We start from the raw sequence: 20922 nt of genomic DNA on the forward strand, positions 1-20922 counted from the left end.
TTCGGTGAACGGGTTTTACCAAGATGACCAAGAGGGCCGCTGTCGATCTCCTCTCCGGCTCCGGGCAGATGCATGCCGCGATACTCGAACAGGCAAGCAGTAGCACGGGGAAGCAGGCGACGAACAGCCGCGCGAGGGGCTACGCGGCCACTCGACGCCTCCCTTTCGCTGCGGCGGCTTCACGTGCGCTGCAGCCGAACCTCCAAGGCGACTCAAGGCATGATGAATCTGTAACCAGGTTTCGGTCGTCCGTTTCATGTCCAGTCATGCAAGGCCGCGAAAAAAGCAAGAAAAAGAAGACGCTGGCCAAGCCTTCTCGTCACCGGCAGTCTCAGAGTCGACCCGGTCCCCACAGGGCTGGCGAAGGTCGCCACATGCGCGCCTCGCTCCCTGCGCCCCGTATGGCGCCCGGTGCTTGCGGCTGAGCCGTCCGAGCACTCGACGCGATATGAAGATATCACTGATACCAAGCCGACAAGCTCTGGACGGTCACTCCTGTTTCCCGCGAAGGGTAAGTCGATGGACTCCTTTGGGCTCCACCCGTAGGGCGACGGCGGACACGACCAGTCTCCAGCCACGCCGTCGAGCAAGCTGTTCCCTCCAGCCAATCCTTTGCGCACGACCTCCAAACGGCCATTGCTGACGGCGAGCAGCCGCCCATCACTGCCCCAGCGTCATAGGCCTCCCTACCGTGTTTTAGCCGCCGTCTGAAGGCACCAAACAGCGGCAAAAAGGTGGAGCCACAACGCCGGCGTGCAAGTGGCGTCGACAAGTCCACTGGTGCCACAGAGAGGAAGTGAGGAGCTGCAATTGATCTCCACGCCAATTCCACCATCAGACGTCAGTCTGTTCATCAGCAACATCACAAGGCCGGCACACGTGCATCTGGCTTCCTGGAGCGAAGTTGGCTCTCACGTGGTCGTCCACACAACTATCCAGATCTGGAATCGCTTACTTCCGGGATAGGTACACCGCACTTCATTTCGTGCATTCCAGGGGTTTCGCCATACCCTTGATGCGCTGCCAACCGGCGGGCCCGCTCCAGCATGAACTCTCCGGCACTGCTGCTCCAGGATGCCGCAGCTGCCTCGCATTTTGCAAGGCAACGGGACACAGCGATATGTGCGACAGCGGCAGAAGATGCTTGCGCCGGATTACATGCGTGTCAGAACCTTAAACGCGCCGACCCGGGGAGTGGAGAGCGGCTGGAGGGGATTCAACGACCCTAAGGTACTGGCTTCAGACCCTTGTCCGCACCACCTTGCAATCCCATACGCGCCCTGCTTTCAGGTCCAGCGGCTTCGTAGCGTTGTGCTCTGGCCTGAACGAACGATCGACTGCAAGTCCGAATTTGCGAACGGCGTTGTTGTGTGACGTGCTGTTGGGAGCAATCATTGGGCTGCGTTGAAACTCCCGCTCGTTGCCCAGGCGTTGATTGCCGCTGCTTCCTCGGTTCATGAGACGGCCGATCTCACTTCAGACCCTGCCAACACATCGAGGCAGAAGCAGCGGTAAGATCTACTCTCTTAGGCCTCGCCGCCGGGTCCACGCTTCCCTAGATTACGCCGTTTCTTACCGTTGTCGACATTTCTCTTACTCGCCGCTTGCTGCAAGATTTCGGAACGGCAAGAGTATGACATGCAGCAATCGCTGGTGGAGCCCACTCCCATCATCCGCGTATCACCCTTGTTGCAGCGATACTACTGTGTAGGCAATGCTATGCCGATGATGATGACCTGCGCATATGCTTACTTGCTTGCAACCGCCCGACCTCGTCAGGTCCCGGTTTTGCCCGCGCATACATACATGTTCACTATTAAGGTGCTGACATCAGTTGCACCACACGCAAGAGAAAAAAAAAGGCAGGGAAGATTCTGTTGTGAAAGGTGAGTCGGGAGCGCAGGGAAGAGGCGCCGGTGAGCAGCAAGAGAACAGAGCACCTCAGGCAGACATAACGGATGAGGGGTAGTACGCATAGTCTCGTACGCCTGCAGCACCCTGCGAAGTAACAGATTCGACCAGAGCCGCATCAGCGCTAAGCAATTAAGGACGACGCGCGCACCATCGCTGTGCCAAGCATGCGCAGAATTGGTGTAGCGCCCGGCTTGCAGCTTTTTCGACAACCTCTTTTCGCCTTTGTCCTTTCCTTGTCTGTTGTGCCCTGCTTGCTCATCGCCATTGCTTGCATGGTTATCCTTTCAATCCTTCCCGTGAAGCCCCAGTCAGCCCTGCAGTAGTTCAGATCTGCACGCCATCCACAGGGACTGCGGATGCTGGTTCCGCTCTTCCCCGCAAGGCCGGCCCCATCGTGAACGGAGGTAAACTAAGGCACGTCATAACGAGCGGCAGTACCGCCCCGCTCACAAGATGGGGGGAAGATAAAGAGCGGTGTCCAATCGATACATCCCACACTGACCGTGATGTATCGCATGGGTGACACGCTTCGAGGGGCTAAGTTTAGAACAATCTGGAAGGAGACAGTCGTGCAGGGTTGAAAGCTGCCGGTGGTGTTGCTCATGAAGCGCCCATCCACCAGCCTCTGAGCGTTGATATGCTTGTTTGGAGAGAATCTTGGGCAGCAGTGGCGTGAGATGAACGAGGGCGCTTAAAGGAAGGGAGACCGAGTGACCTATTGCCTTTCAGAGAGGTGGGGGAAGGAACCTCTATATTTCTCACGCAGTGATGCTTCTAACTCTCGGCTCCTGAACCAGCGTACTCCTCTAGAGCAGCAAAAAATACCGGAACCTCAACACGTACTCAGAGGCAATGTCATCCATTTGCCAGTCGCACGATCAAAGGAGGGGATACATTTTTTTTTTGTTATGCGGCAAGTCTCTGTGCCGTGTTATGGTTACACGAAACTGCCACCATCCTCCCTCTCTCCCGCCTTCACCCATGTCCCGCCTCCCCTCCCTTCCTTCCTTCCCGCTTCCCCCTCCCCTCATCCCGCTCCGCTCTGCACTACGTACATACATACATCAATGGATTTTGTGTTCGATAAGACATGCATGTTGGCACGGGCCCGTTTGCATAGATGAAAGATACCCTGCTCTCCAAGTACCTGACATTTTGTACGACACCGAGTTGTCCGGCTACTGTTGCCACTGCTGCTAATGCTGTTGCTGCCGCTGCTCTTCCCGGGGTGCATCCCCGACGGTGTTTCCGTCGGCCTCACCCCAGGGTAATCATCAGCCAGCCAGTCAGCCTACCCAGCCCCGGCCAGCAACCTAAGCATGTAACACCAATCCCATTCAGCCTTTACAGAACACAGACCACCGGCTAATGTTACCAGACCTTTCACCACGTTAGTCAGAGGTTGTCGCGCAGCAGCGAGGACACCGTTTCCCTTTTTCCAGATCGATCCATTGCCAGAGTAATACGCAATATGCTACATGGTCGAGAGCTGTTCCTCACTGCCACCTCGCGATCGATCTAGTCTTCAATTAATAAAAAAACAAATAAAAATCATCAAGTAGCGGTGAACGTGAGCATGAGCACATTGATTAAAATAAAGACCCCTGTGGCGGCTGGCGGCTCGTCCCATGATCGCCACGCCACTTCGATCCCACGCGCCAATGCCGTCGCCTTTCGCCCCGCGCGTATATTGATTGTACTTGTGACCCTGCGTACTAGACATCGTTTTTCCGCTCGGGAATAAAGGAGAAAAAAAACTAACGGGCAATTTGGCTGTATGTTTTTCTTTTTCCTCCTCGAGCACATCCAATTTGATGTGGAGATCTCTAATGCGAGTGCGTTTGTGGATCACGGATCAAGTGGCAAAGAGAAACATTCAACCTGGACAAATGAAAACAGACAAGGAAAAGGACACAGTGGCAAGGATCCCTGGTTCGTATGCGCTGGGAGATCTGGTCATTGACGGGGGACGGTGGGTTCCCGGCTGCCGCTGTGGATTTTTCTCCTGCTTGCCAGGGCAGGGGTGGGAGGGAAGGGGGAGGGGCGGAGGCGGACAGGGCTGTTTGTATGTCGTGCATGTGTAGAATGTTGGAACAGCAAGAATAAACGAGAAAGCAGGCGAACAGGGATTGTAGGGGGAGAGAGAATGGAGTTGCCAAACATTAGTGATGACGTTTCTTGCGTGATGATCAGACAACTCTCCGGTCACATTGGAAACATTGTAAGGGACGGGGCAGCAGGTTGTGTCAGCGGCAACCTACGGGCGCGTGCGCATGCGCACGGGAGCGGGTAAGATGCTTGCTTTTTCTTTTCTTTTTTTCATTTCCGAGGAAGAGAAGGAGATCTATGCTACATGTATCATTCATTCCAGATCTGCTCCGGTATCGGGATGCGGGCCGTCACTGTCTCGAGCTCTGAACCTAAACATGATCTACGCTCTGCGTCTGGGGTGTTTGCGCAATTCGTAGCATTTCCGTGTGGGACTTGGTCTGACTCAACGGCCAGAGTGGGCGTAAGACTCAGGCTGTGAGGGCGTCGATATCGACGTCTTCGACCCTCCACATGTACCACATGAAAAGACTCCTGTGTTATAGAGATTCCTAGTTAGCAAAAAGAGATCTTCAGATGTCTCGCCTTGTCCACTTTTCGAGCAAGACAACGCCTCACTTGTGATCTTCGGCTCGTGACAAATAATTGCTCCAGAATTTCATGTAAAATGCAGAAACATAGAATGTGAATGTGCAACCAAATGAGGGCTAAATTAAGGCAGCGCGTATGTGGAGGACCGGTGTATCATCTGCAAAATAATGCAAAGCACCAACGAAGTCGGGCTGATACGGTCCAGTGATCCAAATTCTCCAACAAGATACTTTGTAGCAATATTCGGTGCACTCATATGATAAGGAAGAAGAAAAGAGTGTACTCACCGATAAGGTGCAAATTTTGCGGAATGCTCCAACATCTCCTTTTCGCTCAAATATTTCCATTTCCCTCCCTTGCCGTTAGACTTTAGCTTCGCGACATCTTTACCCAACCATGCGGCCATGCCTCTCTGGACACCGAGATCCCCGGTGCTAAACACGTCCATGCGCTTCAGCGCGAAGCAAGCAAACATCTCGACGCTCCAGCGACCAAGACCTCGCACGGCGACGAGCCGCTCGAGGACCTCAGCATCAGATGCTTCTACTAGCATCTGAGCGGATAGCTCTCCAGACGCGAACTTTTCGGCCAAACCTTTCACGTACTCGGCTTTGCGGCCGGAGAGGCCAGCGGTACGCAGGAGAGAGAGGTCTGCGGCTGCAACTGAGACGGGATCAGGGAAGAAGGATGGGGAGTTAGTAGAGTTAGGAAACAGCGCGATAAACCTATTCCTAATGGATTTGGCTGCCGCACCAGATACCTAAGTATTTAGCTATGTCAGCGCTCAACTTTTCTTTTCTCTTTATCCTTAATATATGCCCTTGGGGAAGTCAAATAGTGAGGAGCATGCGGGAACGGGAATCATTCACAATGTGCAAATCAAGCTATCCCAATGCTTCTTCACCTAACAACCCTTGCGAGGGCTCCATATATTTGTGGAAGATGATGCAAGAGACGGTAGCAACTTACCTGCTGCGCCAGAATCCCACTCACCAAGCTCTTGAACGGATCCACCTCTTCCTGCAGCCCCTCGGGCGAAAAGTGCTTACACGGATGCTTTTCGATAACCGCCTTTAGCCTCGGGTCGACCTTAATCAAATGCGCACACGCCATCTCAAGCAAGTTCTCTGTCGTCGTCTCGGGCAGAAGCGTCGCGCCCGCCGCCTCTGCTGGGGCAACCTCGCTCGCCTCAGGCACACCGGCCGTGTACGCGACCACGCGCGATCCGCCCGGCGTTGACAACGGCGCGTTGGTGGCGTGTGGCTCCGCGAGGCGCGCCTTCCGACTACGCTTGGGGGGAACTGCATCGGTGTCTGCGGTGCTGAGTGGCGAGGACGATGCTATCAGTCCTACAGCCGAGGGCGTGGGGGTGAACGGTGGAGGCTTGGATGGAGATGGGCCATCATTGACGGGTTTGCGTCGCTTAGTGGTGGGAGTTAGAGGTGTGACGAAGACATTGGCATCCGCTTTGTCAGTTGCGGTTGGACCAGAGAGAGTGGGCTCTGCGGTCGAGTCGACGCTCTTCGAGGGTCGGCCGCGCTTCTTGCTTGGGGGCCGGACAACGGTATCGAGCCCATTGGTCTTCTTGCTCGCTTTAGATTTCGAAATAGGAGCCTGGATATCAGGCTGACTGGCCTGGATGCGGGCAGATCTTCTGACGGACGACATGGTGGCGAAAGGAGCTGGATAATTTTGCTGATTGAAAAGCAAGGGCGCAGCTACCGTTGATTGGCGAACGAGATTGAGGCGCAAAAAGACTGACGACTTGGAAGTGGCAAGGCGTAAGCGTCGAGACATGAAAGAGCGCTTGACGCGGTAAGGTTGGAGTCGCGACGGAAATGACGTGGTCGCGGGGAACCGGTTCTCGCGAAGTCACATGCTCCGCTGCTGCCTGAAATTAGATCCGTAAGCTGCCTCATCCTTGGCGCATTATTAATTGCCGACTCTGCGATGGGTGATTGGACGACGCTGCCTATTCGCGGGCGTACGGAACCTAGAGGGTGATGGGGGATGGGAATCGACTATATTTATCCGGACCGGTGACCGCCGACGCCAGTAAATGGCAAGTACATCAACGTAAACGTAATTTCAAGATACGTGCTCAGTAATGGTAATCTGTCTTTGGATTGGCGACTGCAACAATTACATGACTTGCCGCGACAACACTTGCCTGACCATACACTTGCTCTTTCCGAGGACTGGCTCCGCTGAGGAACACATCTGCATGTTCGCGTAACAGCGTAGATCCATAGGAGACGAAAACCTTCCATTCGCCGTTTCTCTTTGGTAGTGTACAGTCTAAAGCACAAGGGACTGCGGCGACACCTGTTCTGGCCAGCACCTTCTGTCTATACATGTGTGCTTTTCTCCATGCTCCCTTCTTGCGCGCTTGGTATCTACGACCTCTTCGCCGGCTTCTTGACGACCATGGCCTCCAGATCCTCACGCTCCTTGATCTCGGCCTCGATCTCGGCGATGATGGGGCTCAGGTAGGGAGTGTCCTGTGAGACGTCAGCGAGCCGCGCCTTCTTCCCAATGGCAGGTCGGATCCATTGCGTACCTCCTCGGGCTTGGTCTGCTGCTCCTTGGGCAGAAGCTGGTGCGCCAGCGAGCACTTTGTTCCTATTAGCCGATATTCTTCACCCGCTGTCTCCATGCTGCTCATCGTACCTGGAAAGCGCGGCGCATGCGGAAGACACGGTCGTAGGCCTCCTTGGGGGGGAGGCGCTTGAGAGCCAGCTGAACAGTCTCAGACTCCTCGGGGATCAGGTCGTCGGCTCTGCGGAGAGAAAGGCGTTAGACATGGTCGGACGTGGCGTTCGCGGCGGGACGTGGAGGGCTAGCAGCAGGCCATTGGTCGCTACGGAGGGGGGCCATACCTCAGGCCGAGCTTGCGGTAGCCGGCGAGCTGCGATGCGAGATGGGTCAGCGTGCGGTGCTGGCGGAGCCGGTGCGGACGACGGGACATACGTCGGTGTACCAGTTGGAGAGCGGCTGGAACCACCCGCGCAACCAGGGGCGCTTGACGATGAAGCTGGAGAGAGAAGGGGTGCTCATTGTGACGATGCGGCGCGGGCGGGCGTGGGAGTGGAGATGCGGGCGTGCTCGAGGCTCTGCGGCTGGTAGCAAATGCTCATCAGAAGTTCGACGTCGACACCGGGCGAGGAAGGGCTTGGCGTCAGGGCTTCGCGCGCGCCCTCATTGGACGAGGCCGTCGGCCGATTTCGCCGGTTCTAAGCGTGTGGCTCTCGGTGCCATGGAGCTCGTGGCCGGTGTCCTGCAGCACGCGTCGTACATGCCCCGGCCACCAGCATGGTCCATTTTCCTCTAGCTCCAATCAACCCCCCCACCCACCCACCGAACCCAGGCGCTTCTGACGTCCGCCGCCCGCGCGCTCATTGTCCGCAACCCACGACAGGACGCGATATTCCGCCAAACCGCCTCCTTTCACGTCGCTCATCCGCAGTGTGCCCCGCGCTGCCAGAACCGCCCGCCGCCGCCATCCTCCCACCATCCCGCCGACCTCGCTATCCACAAATCTCCGAAGATTGTCAATGGATACCACCGTCAACCGCTGACCCTCAAGTGCCGCGGGGCCGCACACTGCGGAGGCGCCTACACCGGGAGGTGCGGCTCCATCTACTTGAGAGTGCATGAAAATAAGAGCGCCGCCCACTTACCAAATCGCAGGCGCGCTTGCCAAAATGACGACTCCAACTTCCACCGCGCCAGCGACCACCACCGCCCACAATGGCCGCACGATGCCGAAAAGCGTGGCCGCCTATTTCGCCCGCCTACCGCCTTCATCCATCAACAGCTTCTGCGGCGCCATGGCTGGCGTAGCTTCTGGCATCGTAACCTGTCCGCTCGACGTCATCAAGACGAAGCTGCAAGCACAGGGGGCTTTCCGCCGCCCGAACAACGGCGCAAAACTCTCTCCCTCGAAAGCACTATATCACGGCCTCTTCGGAACAGCGAGAGTCATTTGGCGTGAGGATGGCGTGCGTGGCATGTATCGAGGTCTCGGGCCCATGCTGCTCGGCTACCTCCCAACATGGGCTGTGTATATGAGCGTATACGAAGGGTCCAAAGACCTCTACTACAACAACATAGGTGCGTCATCGGCCGCCCTACATGGCTGTGTATCTGACTGACACTCGTGGAGACAACAAGTGGGTCGCCCGCATCTGCGCGTCCATCACAGCCGGTGCCTGCTCCACCATAACAACAAACCCCATATGGGTCATCAAGACCCGCCTAATGTCGCAGGTCAGTTCACGCGCTTCTGAGGATGTGCGGCCTCCTTGGCACTACAAAGGGACTCTCGATGCGGCTCGCAAGATGTACCGTACCGAGGGCATTCTGGCTTTCTACTCTGGTCTGGGACCGGCTTTGCTTGGATTGACACACGTTGCGATCCAATTTCCTTTATACGAATACTTCAAGACACAGTTCACAGGACTGGAGATGGGCCAGAATACAGCTGGCGAGAGCGACACCCATACTGTTGGCATTTTGGCCGCCACTTTCCTCAGTAAGATCTGTGCGACATCTGCAACATACCCACACGAGGTCCTCAGAACACGTCTGCAGACACAGCAGCGCACCCTACCATCACACTCACACGAAGAAATCACCTTCAGAGGCGCGCTGGATGCGCACAATGTCAAAAGACATCCGCAAGGAGCCGCGTCGTCCGACGGCATGGTTAACATACCCCGGTACCGCGGCCTCATAAAGACGTGCAAAACAATTCTCCGGGAGGAGGGTTGGCAGGCATTTTACAACGGCATGGGAACAAACATGGTCCGTGCTGTCCCAGCAGCAATGACCACAATGTTGACGTTCGAGATGTTGAAGAAAGCATGCTATGAGCTGCAGAAAGCAGGCTCGGCGTCATTAGACGAGGATTGAGCACCAGATTACCAAGTGGTGAGAACTTGCAATGCAGATACCCACAAACTGTGGTTTCATTCAAGCGCGCGATATCCGGCAGGCCCCGCATGTTGGTTGTTCGTATGTCTGTATATATACTGCATTGCGAACCTGCTTGACCCTTAACGTATTTGTCTGGGGCCACTGGAGTTTCGAGCGCTTCAAAGACCTGAGAGCCACGGAACAGCTCTTTGCGCCCCCTTTAGCAGCGCCCTGTTGTTGTTTTTTCTTTTCTTTTGATTTCTATCCTGATTCCCTTCCAGACTGGGACATGTGGGGCCTCACCAGGAGCAAATCTTTGTTTTTTGTTATTTTCCAAGGACGGCGGCAAGTCTGAACATTGGCACACGAGCGGTCTCGTTCTAAAGCAGGCAATCAAAGCGTTCCGATATTCCATCTTCTGCTCCTGTTGGACTCATTATTTTTCTTATTTGTAATATGGAACTGTGAACATGCATGGCTGACAAAATAGATGGCGCTTGTCCCACAATATATGTCTAGGACCTATGCTCAACTGCGCGAGAGGTCACGCGCGGACCGGTGTCGCATGAGGTAACTACTGAACGAGCGGCACACACCATGAAATATCAAAACAGGTTACAGACTTTGAAAAAAAAAAACACCATAACTCGCTTTACTTGCATCCACCACGCGACACACGTCGAGTAATCCTATTATGGTGCGAACGAGCAAGGTGTGACCCGCCTTAGTTCCCACCGATTACCCGTTCGGCAGCTCACCCAGCGCACCGCCGCAGTCTTGGTATGAGCGTGACCATGACCGATCGCGAGAACGATTCTACGTACGGCACGAGAAGGCGACGTTCGCGCCCTTCTAACGTGCCGGTAGAGGGAGGCAAAGTTTTGGCGTCAGTGCCGACGCTATTGAAGATCAGGCCGAAGAGAGAGCTGTGGAGCAAGTACAGGTTCCGTGATAGCGACGAGGAAGACGAGGGATATGACGAGGAGGACGGCAGGAGCGACAAAGAAAACCAAGTCCGCTCACCTGCAGCAGCATTGCAATACGACAACAGCAACGATACCCGCGTTGAAGAACCAATCCTTCCGGCTCCCATAACCGTCACCAACATCACACATCCAACGCCGCGCACCCTCTCCACCACTTACAATGAAGGCAACCTGCGTAACCACCCCACCTACTGGCGGGCCCACTTGCCTGGCTTCTCCCCAACTCAAGGCCAAAGTCAAGTCCTTCTTCCACACCGAGACCCCGCTGACCAGCACCGAAATTTGCCTTCAGGAGGCTCCGTGAGAAACAAAGATCGGAACTCCTCGTCACTACCGCACGAAGGCAGTTATGATACAGTTTCGACTACGATAGTGACTGGTAAGCAAAGGCGTCCGGCGGCAGAAACAGCAACGCGCGCCGGAACCGATATCGGCACTGTCGCGCGTCTGCGTCGCTTCTTTTCGACGCGGGCTAAAGTGATGAAGGCAGACCAGAGGAGGGAAAGGGCAGCAGCACTGATCAAGGATGAGGGCGAAGGGCAACCGTCAATGGAGGCAATGGGGGCGGTAATTGCTGGGGCGGAGAAGAGGGAGCAGTCGGTGATCGAGAGGGTTGTTGGCAGTGGCGGTGATATTGCTGCATCACCGCCGTTGAGCAGTGCTAATCGCGGATCGATCGGCTCACAGAGCAGCGGGGACAGCATCGCAGATGTGATGGACTGTGCAAGCAGCTTGGTGGCCGAGGTGAGCGGGATAACAGCGGATATGAGTGCGGAGGTGGGTGGAGGGGAAGAAGGGGCACCGCCACTGATCATGACGCCGGATGCCGAGAAGCTGCGAAGGCAACAACAACGACAACAGGGCATGCTGCGGACTTCTCGCCGATTACAGAGAAAGAGCATTGATCCATGGCAAGGTCGTTCAACAAGATTCAACATTCCGGGGAATGCGTTGCGCGTGCCAGCGGACTCGTTGGTTGGCCACGCTGTGAGAGTCTTGACGCGCTCAGGGACATGGCGTAAGAGCGGCAGAGACTCGCTGTTCAACGCGTGCAAGCGGTACAAGAGCGAGCCCGATTTGTCTCGCTCAGAGGGTCCGGCGGTGAAGGCAATTGCGCAGATGTGGGCGATGAGGAAGGGCCCGAGCGGCCCCAGTCCGCTAGCGTTGAGGGTGCTGCAATGGGTGGTGGAGAATGAAGGCTACGGTGCTGCCGCTCTTGGGAGGACGTGGGAGGGGGAGCACATTGATGATCTACCGTTGGTGAAAGCTGGGTGGTTCAGTGCGGTCACTGTTCGAGAGCAGATCAGGTTGATGGCAGTCAAGGAGCAGATGCAGGATGAATGGGAGGAGAGAGTGTGGGCGGAGACACTGGGGAAGGAGAAGAAGGATGGTGGAGATGAGGAAGAGACGAGAAGTGTGTGGAGTACAGAGTCGGTTTCCGACTCGGTGCTTTACAGGATGCGAGGGAGTAACGGGTCCAGACAAGGCATCTTCCTTAAGGACTTTGACGATCCAACGATGAGGTTCAAAATTGAGGAGTATCAGGCGCAGGTGGAGGCGTTGAGAGCAGAGAGGGAAGACCGTGTGAGTCTGGATGCTATGGGTAATGACGATTGACCCAAGATTGTGGGTTTTACTTGGAAATATTGCATGCAGTTTTCCTGTCGCTTCTGTTCCGAGATCGCACTAGGGCAGGGATATGTTGGACCCCCTGCAGCCGTTACATGGATGATTATCCACTTCGACAGGGATGTTATCAACGTTCTAAAATGACTTCATCAACCGACAGTGATAACATTTGCCAATCAGGAAGTTTGTCAACATGATGATTGCCCGCCTCGCAAAGCCACCGTATTTGCCGGGGAAGACAGCATTCTGCGTCGCATTTGAAGATGATATAATCGCTCGGTCTCTTCGACGGTAGGACATGTGGAACTTTGTCGATGGTAGTCGCGACAAAAATTTTGGTAGCGCCGAAGGATATAAGAGGCGTTGACCGGCGCGGCGTCACTCTGCACCGACCTCGCACCTCTACCCCACGTCCCCCGCCATGGCCGACGACGACGGCTTCCTCGCCAGCTTCTCGGAAGACTTTGTGCAGCTGCCGCAGTACAAAGCCGCGGGCACGTCGAGCATCGACTTCGACGGGCTGCTCAGCTCGCCACTGAAGCTGCATGAAGATTTGAAAGGAGGATGCGGCGGCCAGCTGTGGCCCGCCGGAATGGTGCTGTCGCGCTACCTGCTGCGCCAGCACAAGCACGATCTCAACGGCCGCTCAATGTTTGTACGCCTCAAAAAGCCCGTTCCGCACGTCCCCGCCCACTGACAGCACAGAATTGAGCTCGGTGCCGGCGGCGGACTCGTTGGCCTGGCCGTCGCCCTCGGCTGCGACCTCTCTGCCAGCGAGAAGCACCCGCTGTACATCACAGACCAGGAGCCCATGTTCGCCCTCATGCAGCAGAACACCGCCCTCAACGACCTCTCCGCCCGCGTCAAGCCGCTTATCTACGATTGGGGCTCCGCTCCGCCCGCCCTTCTTCCCGTGCCGCCCGACGTCATATTGGCTGCTGACTGTGTATACTTTGAGCCCGCCTTTCCGCTGCTGCAGAAGACGCTGGAGGATCTGATTGGTCCGGATACCGTTTGCTACTTCTGCTTCAAGAAGAGGAGGAGGGCGGATATGCACTTTGTCAAGGCCATAAAGAAGACGTTTGACGTGCAGGTTGTCGAGGACGATCCGGATAAAGACGTCTACGGGAGGGAAAACATCTTCCTGTGAGGATTACCGGAACGATTTCCAGTCTGGGCGTGCTGACGCAAATACAGGTTCAAAATCACACAGCGCAAGAACTGAACGAACTAATGATGCATGCTTTCCCCAAGTGTTTTATTTCTATTTTGAAGCCCGCAAATGGAGTCTTTAGAAAGAGATGGGAAGATCAACTTTAGAAAGAAGAAAAATATGGGCTCGCTAGCCTGATGAACAATAGAGATTACAAGAGAAGACCCAAAACTTCACCAGTGAAACTATCTACATGATGGAGCCGGCCCTGGATGCTGAAACACTGAGCAGAAAGACCAGAAGAGCAAGAAGCTGTGACGACCCCCATCGCGCTTTCGAGAAGTCCCCAGAGCGCGACCGATGATGCTCAAATGGTCTATCCCGGTGATGAGATGTGGCCTTCGAATTCGCCGGCGATTCCTTCACTTCTAAAGTCAGATATACGGGTCGACGTACATGGAACCAAGCCGAAGGATTCCCCGCGGTAGCTTCACGGGATATCGTCGAGGAGCTGTCGGCTGTTAGGAGGCCGACCGCGTTGCCTGCATCAACATATAACCGTTACGCGACTTGGACGCGTTCTCTCCCACAAGCCGTCGCGTCTCACGTTCTCACCTTTGCCTAACACTTCTCGTTCCACATCGTCCCCGAGGTCCACAGACCCTACGCTCTTCTCACCATCACTTCAAAACGTAAGACTTTACGTCTCAGCTTCCACGGCACCGTTCTGTCCAGAAGCCATGCCGGACAAGCCTGTCACACGCACGCTGCGGTCGTCTGCACGCAGCAGCGACGCCAACAACATGGAATCTTCCACGCCCATCGCGTCACCAAGCGACACACCCGTACCGCGGTCTTTGCGCTCCTCCATGCGCAACAATGGAAACACGACTTCATCCACTCCCACGGTGGCTAGCGGTTCCACTTCTACGCCAGCAACCGCGACTCCCGTCACCCGCTCCTCTGGCTGGAAGCGTAAGGTAGCAGCAAACGCGCAAAAGGACGAGCAGCTCGGCACGCCGACAACTAGTGTCACGAAGAAGAGCAAGACTACGAACTCCAGCTCCAAAATTGGCCAGTCTTTGCCAGGCAGTACTACAGCGACCCCAGCCGCTTCTGCTCCGCGCACATCGAGCCGCCTCGCGGCTATGCAGTCCGCCGTTGAGCCCGACACGCCCATTGCAGATGATGACGTAGACAAGCAGAATAAGGCTGTGCCGACCGGCAGCAGCGCTAAGTCAACTCCCGCTTCCGTTCCGCAGCGCACTTCGCGCCGCATCGCTGGCCTTGGTGTGATGCAGTCCAGTGTTGACACCAATCAAAAGGCGGCCGCGGATGTCGACGAAGGATCAACGCTCGCTTCGAGCAGCTCAGGCAGGAAGAAGGATAGGACTGCCACGGTGTCCGATAACACTCAAGTCACGCCCGCCACTGGTCCTAGCAGCAGCCTCCGTGCTTCAAGCCGCATCAAAGGGCTCGCTGCTGCCGCCGCGTCTGAGGGGAAGGCTGTCGACACACCCACTGCCAGCCGCACCAAATCAACCCCGACCGCGACTGGTACGGAGAACAAAAACAAGCCTATCGCTGCGTCTAGCAGCATGTCGAAGAATGCACCCAAGGACAACAACAAGAAGGCCGCTGACGCGGTCACCACCATCAGCGACCAGCATACCGCGCCCAAGAAACCAGCCACGCGCCGCAACACTGTCGCCACATCCTTCTCTCCCCGGCCCTCCGCCATTGCAAGCAGCCCCTCCACTCCCGAGAGCAGTGATGATGACGTCGAAGACGCGCGAGGACAGCTCACGCCCACCGCCAACATCAAGACCCCGGGCGCCCCGGCCTCCTGGTCCGCCCCGATGTTCAGGCACAATGACTTGCACAAGTGGCTCATCATCAGCGACTTTGATAATCTCGCAGATGCTACTGCTGCTTTGGCCATGAGTTATATGGACAGTGTTGGCGGTGAGAACGGTGATGGCAATAGTGTGAAAGACAGCAGCAACAGCAGTAACGCACTGCTGCCATTGCCGCGGAGGGTAGAGTTCCTGCTCGCGTTTGATAAACCGCATGTGGCTCGTGCAGTGAAGAGTCTGAGGGCGATGTGCGAGGCTGCAACGGGGGACGTGGAGAAGCTACTTCGGGAATTGAAGGAGCTTGAGGATGTTGGCGGTGTGGATGACGAGAAGAAGGATGAGGACGTGGTGATGTCTGGAACCAATGGTGCTGGTTCTGGAGATGATGGTTTGGATGTTGTTCCGGGTGCTGCGGGAGAAGAAGCGGCTACGACGGACGGTGACGGAGGTGCTGAACCTTCTGAGGCGGGAGATGACCATGGCCGCCGCAGCGTCGGTGAGCGTGAGATCAGGGCATATATCCACGGGTAAATTCCTTCCCATTGTAATCGCCTTTTTTTCACATTCTCCCCTTTCGATGTTTTTCCCCTCCCTCAAAGTCTAAGCTAAACCTTACCAGTGTCGTGTACAACTTCAAGCACCCTTCCCAGCTCAAACCTGCCCGCGACGCCTATATCGCCGCCAAGAAGGTCGCTGGAACGACGGAGAGGCAGGCGCACGCCGCAGTGGAAGAGGCAGCAGGTAAGGCGCTGGCACAGCTGACTGCCGAAGTCGAGGCGCATAGCGAGGCGGCAGATAGGGTCGACGTGGTTGGGCAGGGTCCATCTTCTTCTTCGATAGAAGCAGTTGCTACTTCGTCTACTTCTACCACTACCACTACAGCAGAGGAAAGCACAGGTGCGGCCGAAGAGCGTTCGTCGATCACTGCACATCGCCGCCTGTCGTCCCGTAGGGCTACCGCGCCCGCCAACAACTCTTCCCCGTCGATCGTTCCGCAACACCCCAGCTCATCTCCCGGCGCGGTCGGTAACGAAGACGAGCAGCAGAAGCAGACGGTTAGCGCTGATGACGGTGACGTGGACATGACGGACCCTTTCATTGAGCAAACGGTCTCTACGTTGGCGGATAACTTGCACGCTAAGCGCGGTAAAGATGCTGAGCACAAAATCCCGCTCCCTTCGTCCGTCGCGGAGCTTGTGAAGCAGCACCGAAGCAAGCCAGTCACGAAGATGAGTGCGCGGCAGATGCGCAACGAGATTATGCGGAAGTGTTCGTTGAGAGAGAGGTTGGTTGTGGAAGGATGGAGGCTAAGGGCTTTGGTGGCGGCGGCGAGAACGAGGAGAGATGAGCAGAATGAGCAAAGGGAGCCTGAGAGTGAATTGAGCGGGGAGGATCATTCTGATGGTCCGTCGGCGCAGCTCAGGGACGGAATGACGACGAGCGAGGAGAGAGGTGTGGATAAGGAGCTGTTGGCGTTGGTGGAGAGTGTGGTTGGTGGACAGAGCGACGAAGACCAGGACATGACGGATGTTGATTAGGGGTTTGAGAACTGTGTTCATACCCTAACAGGCCTGTTGTCTGCGATAAGAGGGTAAAGTGGTGATTACAGTATCACCATCACATGATTCGACTTAGGTTTCGGGAATGCTGGCGCTGGATACCCCGGATGGTTTTACGGATGTTACCATGCACCTCTTGTGGTGCTTATCGGATGGGCAAGACCGCTCAACAAATGCGAGCGGAACTCAGTATACAGGTCAAATAGAAATGGAATTCGAGCTTGTTAACTCGAAGATACTTTTAGTTATGGCTTCTCACACAATCGCAACATCAAACCCCATGGTAACTAAGCTGATCAGTTGACAGGAAGCAAAAATTGGACATGCCAGCCATAATCGTCATACATGATTGTCTACGAGTGCGCTCTAGCGCTAAATACAGTGAGGTTGCCTTATCGCGTTACCGACGTTTTATCATCAACATTTACATGAAGCTCATGGAGTGTAAAAGCACTAGTCAACTCTCAGCTTTCTCACTTCTTCCCTGAGTTCGGCATTTTCGTGCTCAAGAGTCTCAATCTGCTCTTTCAGGCGTTCCAGTTGCTCCTTTGCGCCAGCGGTGAGCTCTTCGATGATCTTGAAGACACGCCACAAACGAAGAACGATAACGAGGGTGGCGACTTCTTCAAGCGGGCCGCGAAGTAGTAGGTCGACTATGAACGAGGCGATGATGACAACAGCATCGAGGCAGTGGAACTTGGAGTTGAAGTAACTATGACGAAAAGCGAAGGTAAGCAACTGACATGCATGAACAAAGATAGATTTCAACGTACGAAAGACCGAAAGCCCAGATGGAAGCAAGCAATTCTGCCATGAAGAGACACGAGAAGACCAGACTGACGATGCCAAGAGCCTCGAGAGCGTCGTTCCAGCCGGTATTCGCCTTGTGGCTTTCGCACACAAAAAGCTGGATGACAAAGTCTGGTACAATGCGGGTTAGCGGGTTGCCCGGAAGATTTGATGGGACCGAGCCTACCTATGAAGATACAGGTCACATCGGCAGCAACCAGCGCCAAGACAGCATAGTGTCCTGTTTTGGAAGTCAAAAAGCGCTGAGTCTGGCGGCGGCTCTTGTCGATGGAAGAATCGGATGATGGCGAGATCAAGCCACAGGGGTTCTGGTCGGCGAACGAGCTGAACGTGCGCCTGCTTCCGAGAAGCGGCTGCGTCTGGTCTTCTTCATCCATGGCGGTGAAGGGCTATAACGACGTCGAATGAGGTCTTGGCACCGGAAAATTTCGGTGGCTGAATGGAACGATACTGTTGGGAGCAAGAGAAAATTCAGGGTCGCAGTGCCAGCGAGTGATGATAAAGAGCGGTGGCCCGCGTTGGTGTTGAGGCGGACCAGGTGTTCGCATGTGCGCTAACACGGCTAGCGCCCAGACGAGCGGGTCGGTCCCGGCGGGCCCAAGCTTTCGACGCGACTTCCCAATTCCACCCCAGACGCCGCGCCCGTCCCCCAGAGCTGGCTGCCTACCTCCAACATCTCTTCTTCTGCGCAGCTGCCCTCCACTCGCACCCACCCACCCCGCGCGCCTAATTTGAGCTTGCACCCTTCTCCCTGCCCTTTCACCTGACGTGAGTTTTGCCTTCTGCCCACTCGTTTATTTACTCCAACAGCCTCAACGCCTTGCGCCTGCTCGCCGCTAACGATGACGCCAGATCAGGTCAACGAGTACCTTAAGAAGCAAGCCGCCTACGAGGCACCTTCACCCAGAATGGCCGACAACGAACCCACCCGTGAGGAGGAGCCCCGTCCTGACCTCCACGATGACGACAACAACGATGAGGTTAGACCTTCCCGAATGCGCGCCACCGCGCCGCGTCCCCTACCCTTGGCCTTGCTCTCCGAAGCAGCCGGTCCTTGCGCATGCGCACGCCGCTGAAGACACCACCATGCTGATTCCACTCACAGGAGGAGATCACCGCCATGAAGAAGCGCGTCCAGGAAATGGAGGCTGAGGCTGCCAAGCTTCGCGAGATGCAGGCCTCCCTCGACTCCCAGACCGAGACTCTTCGCGAGAACAAGGAGGACATCGACGCTCGCAGCGTCTTTGTCGGAAACGTTGACTACGGCGCCTCTCCCGAAGAGATCCAGGCTCACTTCCAGAGCTGTGGATCTATCAACCGCGTCACCATCCTGCTGGACAAGTTCACTGGACATCCCAAGGGGTTAGTCATACCAAGAGTTGGGTTTTCTTGAATTTCCCGTGCCGATGGAAGTCTTGCGCAATTCCACAGGGCTTTCCATGTCTCGCCGCGCTAGATCTTCCAGCTCACGCCAGCTCTCCTCACTGTGACATCTTTGCCCCTCAAGACATCCTCGCTACCTGGCAAGAGCTGCGCAGCAAGAGACGGACGCTGACGGGGCGTATGCAGGTACGCGTATGTCGAGTTCACTGAGCCTAGTCTCGTCGCTCAGGCCCTCGTCCTCAACGAGAGCGTTTTCCGCGGCCGCAACATCAAGGTAAGTCATCATTTTCCCGTCATAATCCGACGGTCTAACAAGATCCAGGTCGTTCCTAAGCGTACCAATCTGCCTGGCTTGTCCCGTGGTCGCGGTCGCGGTGGACCTCCCCGTGGCGGCCGTGGCGGTTGGGGTGGACGTGGTGGCTACGGCCCTCCTCCCCCTCGTGGCGGGTGAGTTAACACCAAGCCGAACACCTCCCCACGAAGGCATGGTTATATACTGATAAAGTCTTTACCACTAGTTACCGAGGCGGTTACCGTGGTCGTGGGAGAGGGTACTCGCCCTACTGAGTTGTTTCTTGCCGAAGCCGTTTCCAGCGTCCATGCAGGACCGGCTCTTCTTGGTTACTCTTAACGAACAGCTTCTCCGAGATGCAACCCAGGGAGGGTGCATACATCGGCTCACTCAAACGACGCGCGGACGACACGCACATTCGGTAAATGGGTAGCAAACACAGATAACTCAAGGATTGGGAAGGGTTGCATAAAGTCGAAGAAGAAACATCAGAGAGGGCCCATAATTTTGGTCTTCATTACGGTACCAAAAGTCTTGGGGACATATAGTCTGCTTGAGCTTCTTGAGTTGATTGAAGATCAAGAAGGCGCAAGGCCGTTCGGCCACGCGATCATCTTGCAGTGAAAAAAGAAAGAAACTATGCAGGAGGTGGTCTCACTTAAGGTGTTCTTGGTCCCTTTTCGAAAGAACCGAGGGTAGTCGCACCGTTCGGGAGCCTCTACTCTCTTTGTTTTCGTTTTCGTTTTCTTTTCGTTCCTTACGATTTTCTGTTCTCTTTCTCTTTCTTTCCTTCTTACCCGCTTCGGGGACATTAATACCCCTCTCATTTCCCTCGAAAACAAGAAGAAAAAAGAAGGCACTATCACACATCTTACATCACCCGCAACAAGAGAAGAAAAGAAAAATTGCTGTGGAGCGAGAAAGATTGGCTCGCGGTGCAAGAAGAAAACATTTAACACGAAAGGTGCAGCTGGTTAAAGAAAAATTATTGAGCAGGTAAGAGCATGGCTCCAGCGGACAGCACCATCTTGAACTCCCGAAAAGGTAAGTGTTTCCACCAAATGAAGGACAGCATGACGCAAGATAATCCTTACGCGAACTGCTACTTTCGCCGCCCTACCTAGGTTGTGGACTTGAAGATTCTCAACTCTTAGAAGCTGATTTTGGGTCGTGCACTACTAATGCTTGGTTCTCAAGCGTACACCGGCGGAGCTGTAGGCCCCTAATGGGTTGTTGAGGGATCGTGGGTAATATTGGAAGGGGTGGATGGGCACGTCTTGGGTGATTTTTGTAGGCCTGGCATCATTCTGGTCTTGCCATGTAGTGCACAATGCGCAGGAACCTGGTCTTTGTGACATGCTGTGCAGTCTTCGCCCAGAAGAGTCTAAGAAGAGAGGATGAAGGAAGAAGCGTGCATACCAGTGGCGCCAGACTGGACAGCCAAGCGTTGTGTTGTTCGGTTGACGTTTATAACCGACTTCCATGCATGCCTGTTGACTCGAATCGACAAGAGCATCTTCTTTGACTAGATAGCGGCGTTCGTTCCGGGTCAGGGGTATGTTGAAGGGGTGCTTTTTTCGTGTGCTAAGATTAGGCGTACCTATTTGCTTTTCGACGGCACTAGTTTCCGAGGCGAGCGACAGCTTTGGTTGAGATGGATGACGGAAGCGCAGCTAGATAGGCTACTGTGACCTCTCGCATTTATGTTGTAGGATCACTTTACATATTGATATTTTGTGGCACAGATGACGCAAAGGCGTATGTAATTGCGCGTCATGATTCA

General features: G+C 55.2%; 8 protein-coding genes across 8 annotated transcripts; 5 read left to right on the forward strand and 3 right to left on the reverse strand.

The window, feature by feature from the left end:
• Window positions 1-4433: 4433 nt before the first annotated feature.
• Window positions 4434-6222, reverse strand: LTHEOB_1286 (DNA-3-methyladenine glycosylase; the record flags this gene model as incomplete). Its single annotated transcript, XM_035509773.1, has 3 exons — window positions 4434-4497; window positions 4842-5314; window positions 5548-6222. The coding sequence occupies 3 exons, from the start codon at window positions 6220-6222 to the stop codon at window positions 4434-4436; spliced, it is 1212 nt and encodes a 403-aa protein (XP_035367633.1).
• Window positions 6223-6950: 728 nt separating this feature from the next.
• On the reverse strand, window positions 6951-7611 carry LTHEOB_1287 (Cytochrome d ubiquinol oxidase; the record flags this gene model as incomplete). Its single annotated transcript, XM_035509784.1, has 5 exons — window positions 6951-7055; window positions 7115-7168; window positions 7225-7333; window positions 7434-7462; window positions 7525-7611. The coding sequence occupies 5 exons, from the start codon at window positions 7609-7611 to the stop codon at window positions 6951-6953; spliced, it is 384 nt and encodes a 127-aa protein (XP_035367634.1).
• Window positions 7612-8258: 647 nt separating this feature from the next.
• LTHEOB_1288 (Mitochondrial folate transporter carrier protein) lies at window positions 8259-9468 on the forward strand (the record flags this gene model as incomplete). Its single annotated transcript, XM_035509795.1, has 2 exons — window positions 8259-8667; window positions 8720-9468. 2 exons carry the CDS (start codon window positions 8259-8261, stop codon window positions 9466-9468), a joined length of 1158 nt encoding a protein of 385 aa, XP_035367635.1.
• A 785-nt stretch (window positions 9469-10253) lies between these two features.
• Window positions 10254-12074, forward strand: LTHEOB_1289 (uncharacterized protein; the record flags this gene model as incomplete). Its single annotated transcript, XM_035509806.1, has 1 exon — window positions 10254-12074. One exon carries the CDS (start codon window positions 10254-10256, stop codon window positions 12072-12074), a length of 1821 nt encoding a protein of 606 aa, XP_035367636.1.
• A 433-nt stretch (window positions 12075-12507) lies between these two features.
• On the forward strand, window positions 12508-13236 carry LTHEOB_1290 (Nicotinamide n-methyltransferase protein; the record flags this gene model as incomplete). The annotated part of the gene is made up of 2 exons (XM_035509818.1): window positions 12508-12737; window positions 12792-13236. The coding sequence occupies 2 exons, from the start codon at window positions 12508-12510 to the stop codon at window positions 13234-13236; spliced, it is 675 nt and encodes a 224-aa protein (XP_035367637.1).
• Window positions 13237-13979: 743 nt separating this feature from the next.
• On the forward strand, window positions 13980-16633 carry LTHEOB_1291 (Lpxtg-domain-containing protein cell wall anchor domain; the record flags this gene model as incomplete). Its single annotated transcript, XM_035509829.1, has 2 exons — window positions 13980-15622; window positions 15715-16633. 2 exons carry the CDS (start codon window positions 13980-13982, stop codon window positions 16631-16633), a joined length of 2562 nt encoding a protein of 853 aa, XP_035367638.1.
• Window positions 16634-17107: 474 nt separating this feature from the next.
• Window positions 17108-17841, reverse strand: LTHEOB_1292 (Ion transport; the record flags this gene model as incomplete). The annotated part of the gene is made up of 3 exons (XM_035509840.1): window positions 17108-17366; window positions 17428-17575; window positions 17631-17841. 3 exons carry the CDS (start codon window positions 17839-17841, stop codon window positions 17108-17110), a joined length of 618 nt encoding a protein of 205 aa, XP_035367639.1.
• A 465-nt stretch (window positions 17842-18306) lies between these two features.
• Window positions 18307-19298, forward strand: LTHEOB_1293 (Rnp domain protein; the record flags this gene model as incomplete). The annotated part of the gene is made up of 4 exons (XM_035509851.1): window positions 18307-18444; window positions 18570-18826; window positions 19034-19121; window positions 19170-19298. The coding sequence occupies 4 exons, from the start codon at window positions 18307-18309 to the stop codon at window positions 19296-19298; spliced, it is 612 nt and encodes a 203-aa protein (XP_035367640.1).
• Between the last annotated feature and the right edge of the window lie 1624 nt (window positions 19299-20922).

This window comes from Lasiodiplodia theobromae (assembly GCF_012971845.1).
Source record: "Lasiodiplodia theobromae strain AM2As chromosome Unknown scaffold_3, whole genome shotgun sequence".
NCBI lineage: Eukaryota > Fungi > Ascomycota > Dothideomycetes > Botryosphaeriales > Botryosphaeriaceae > Lasiodiplodia > Lasiodiplodia theobromae.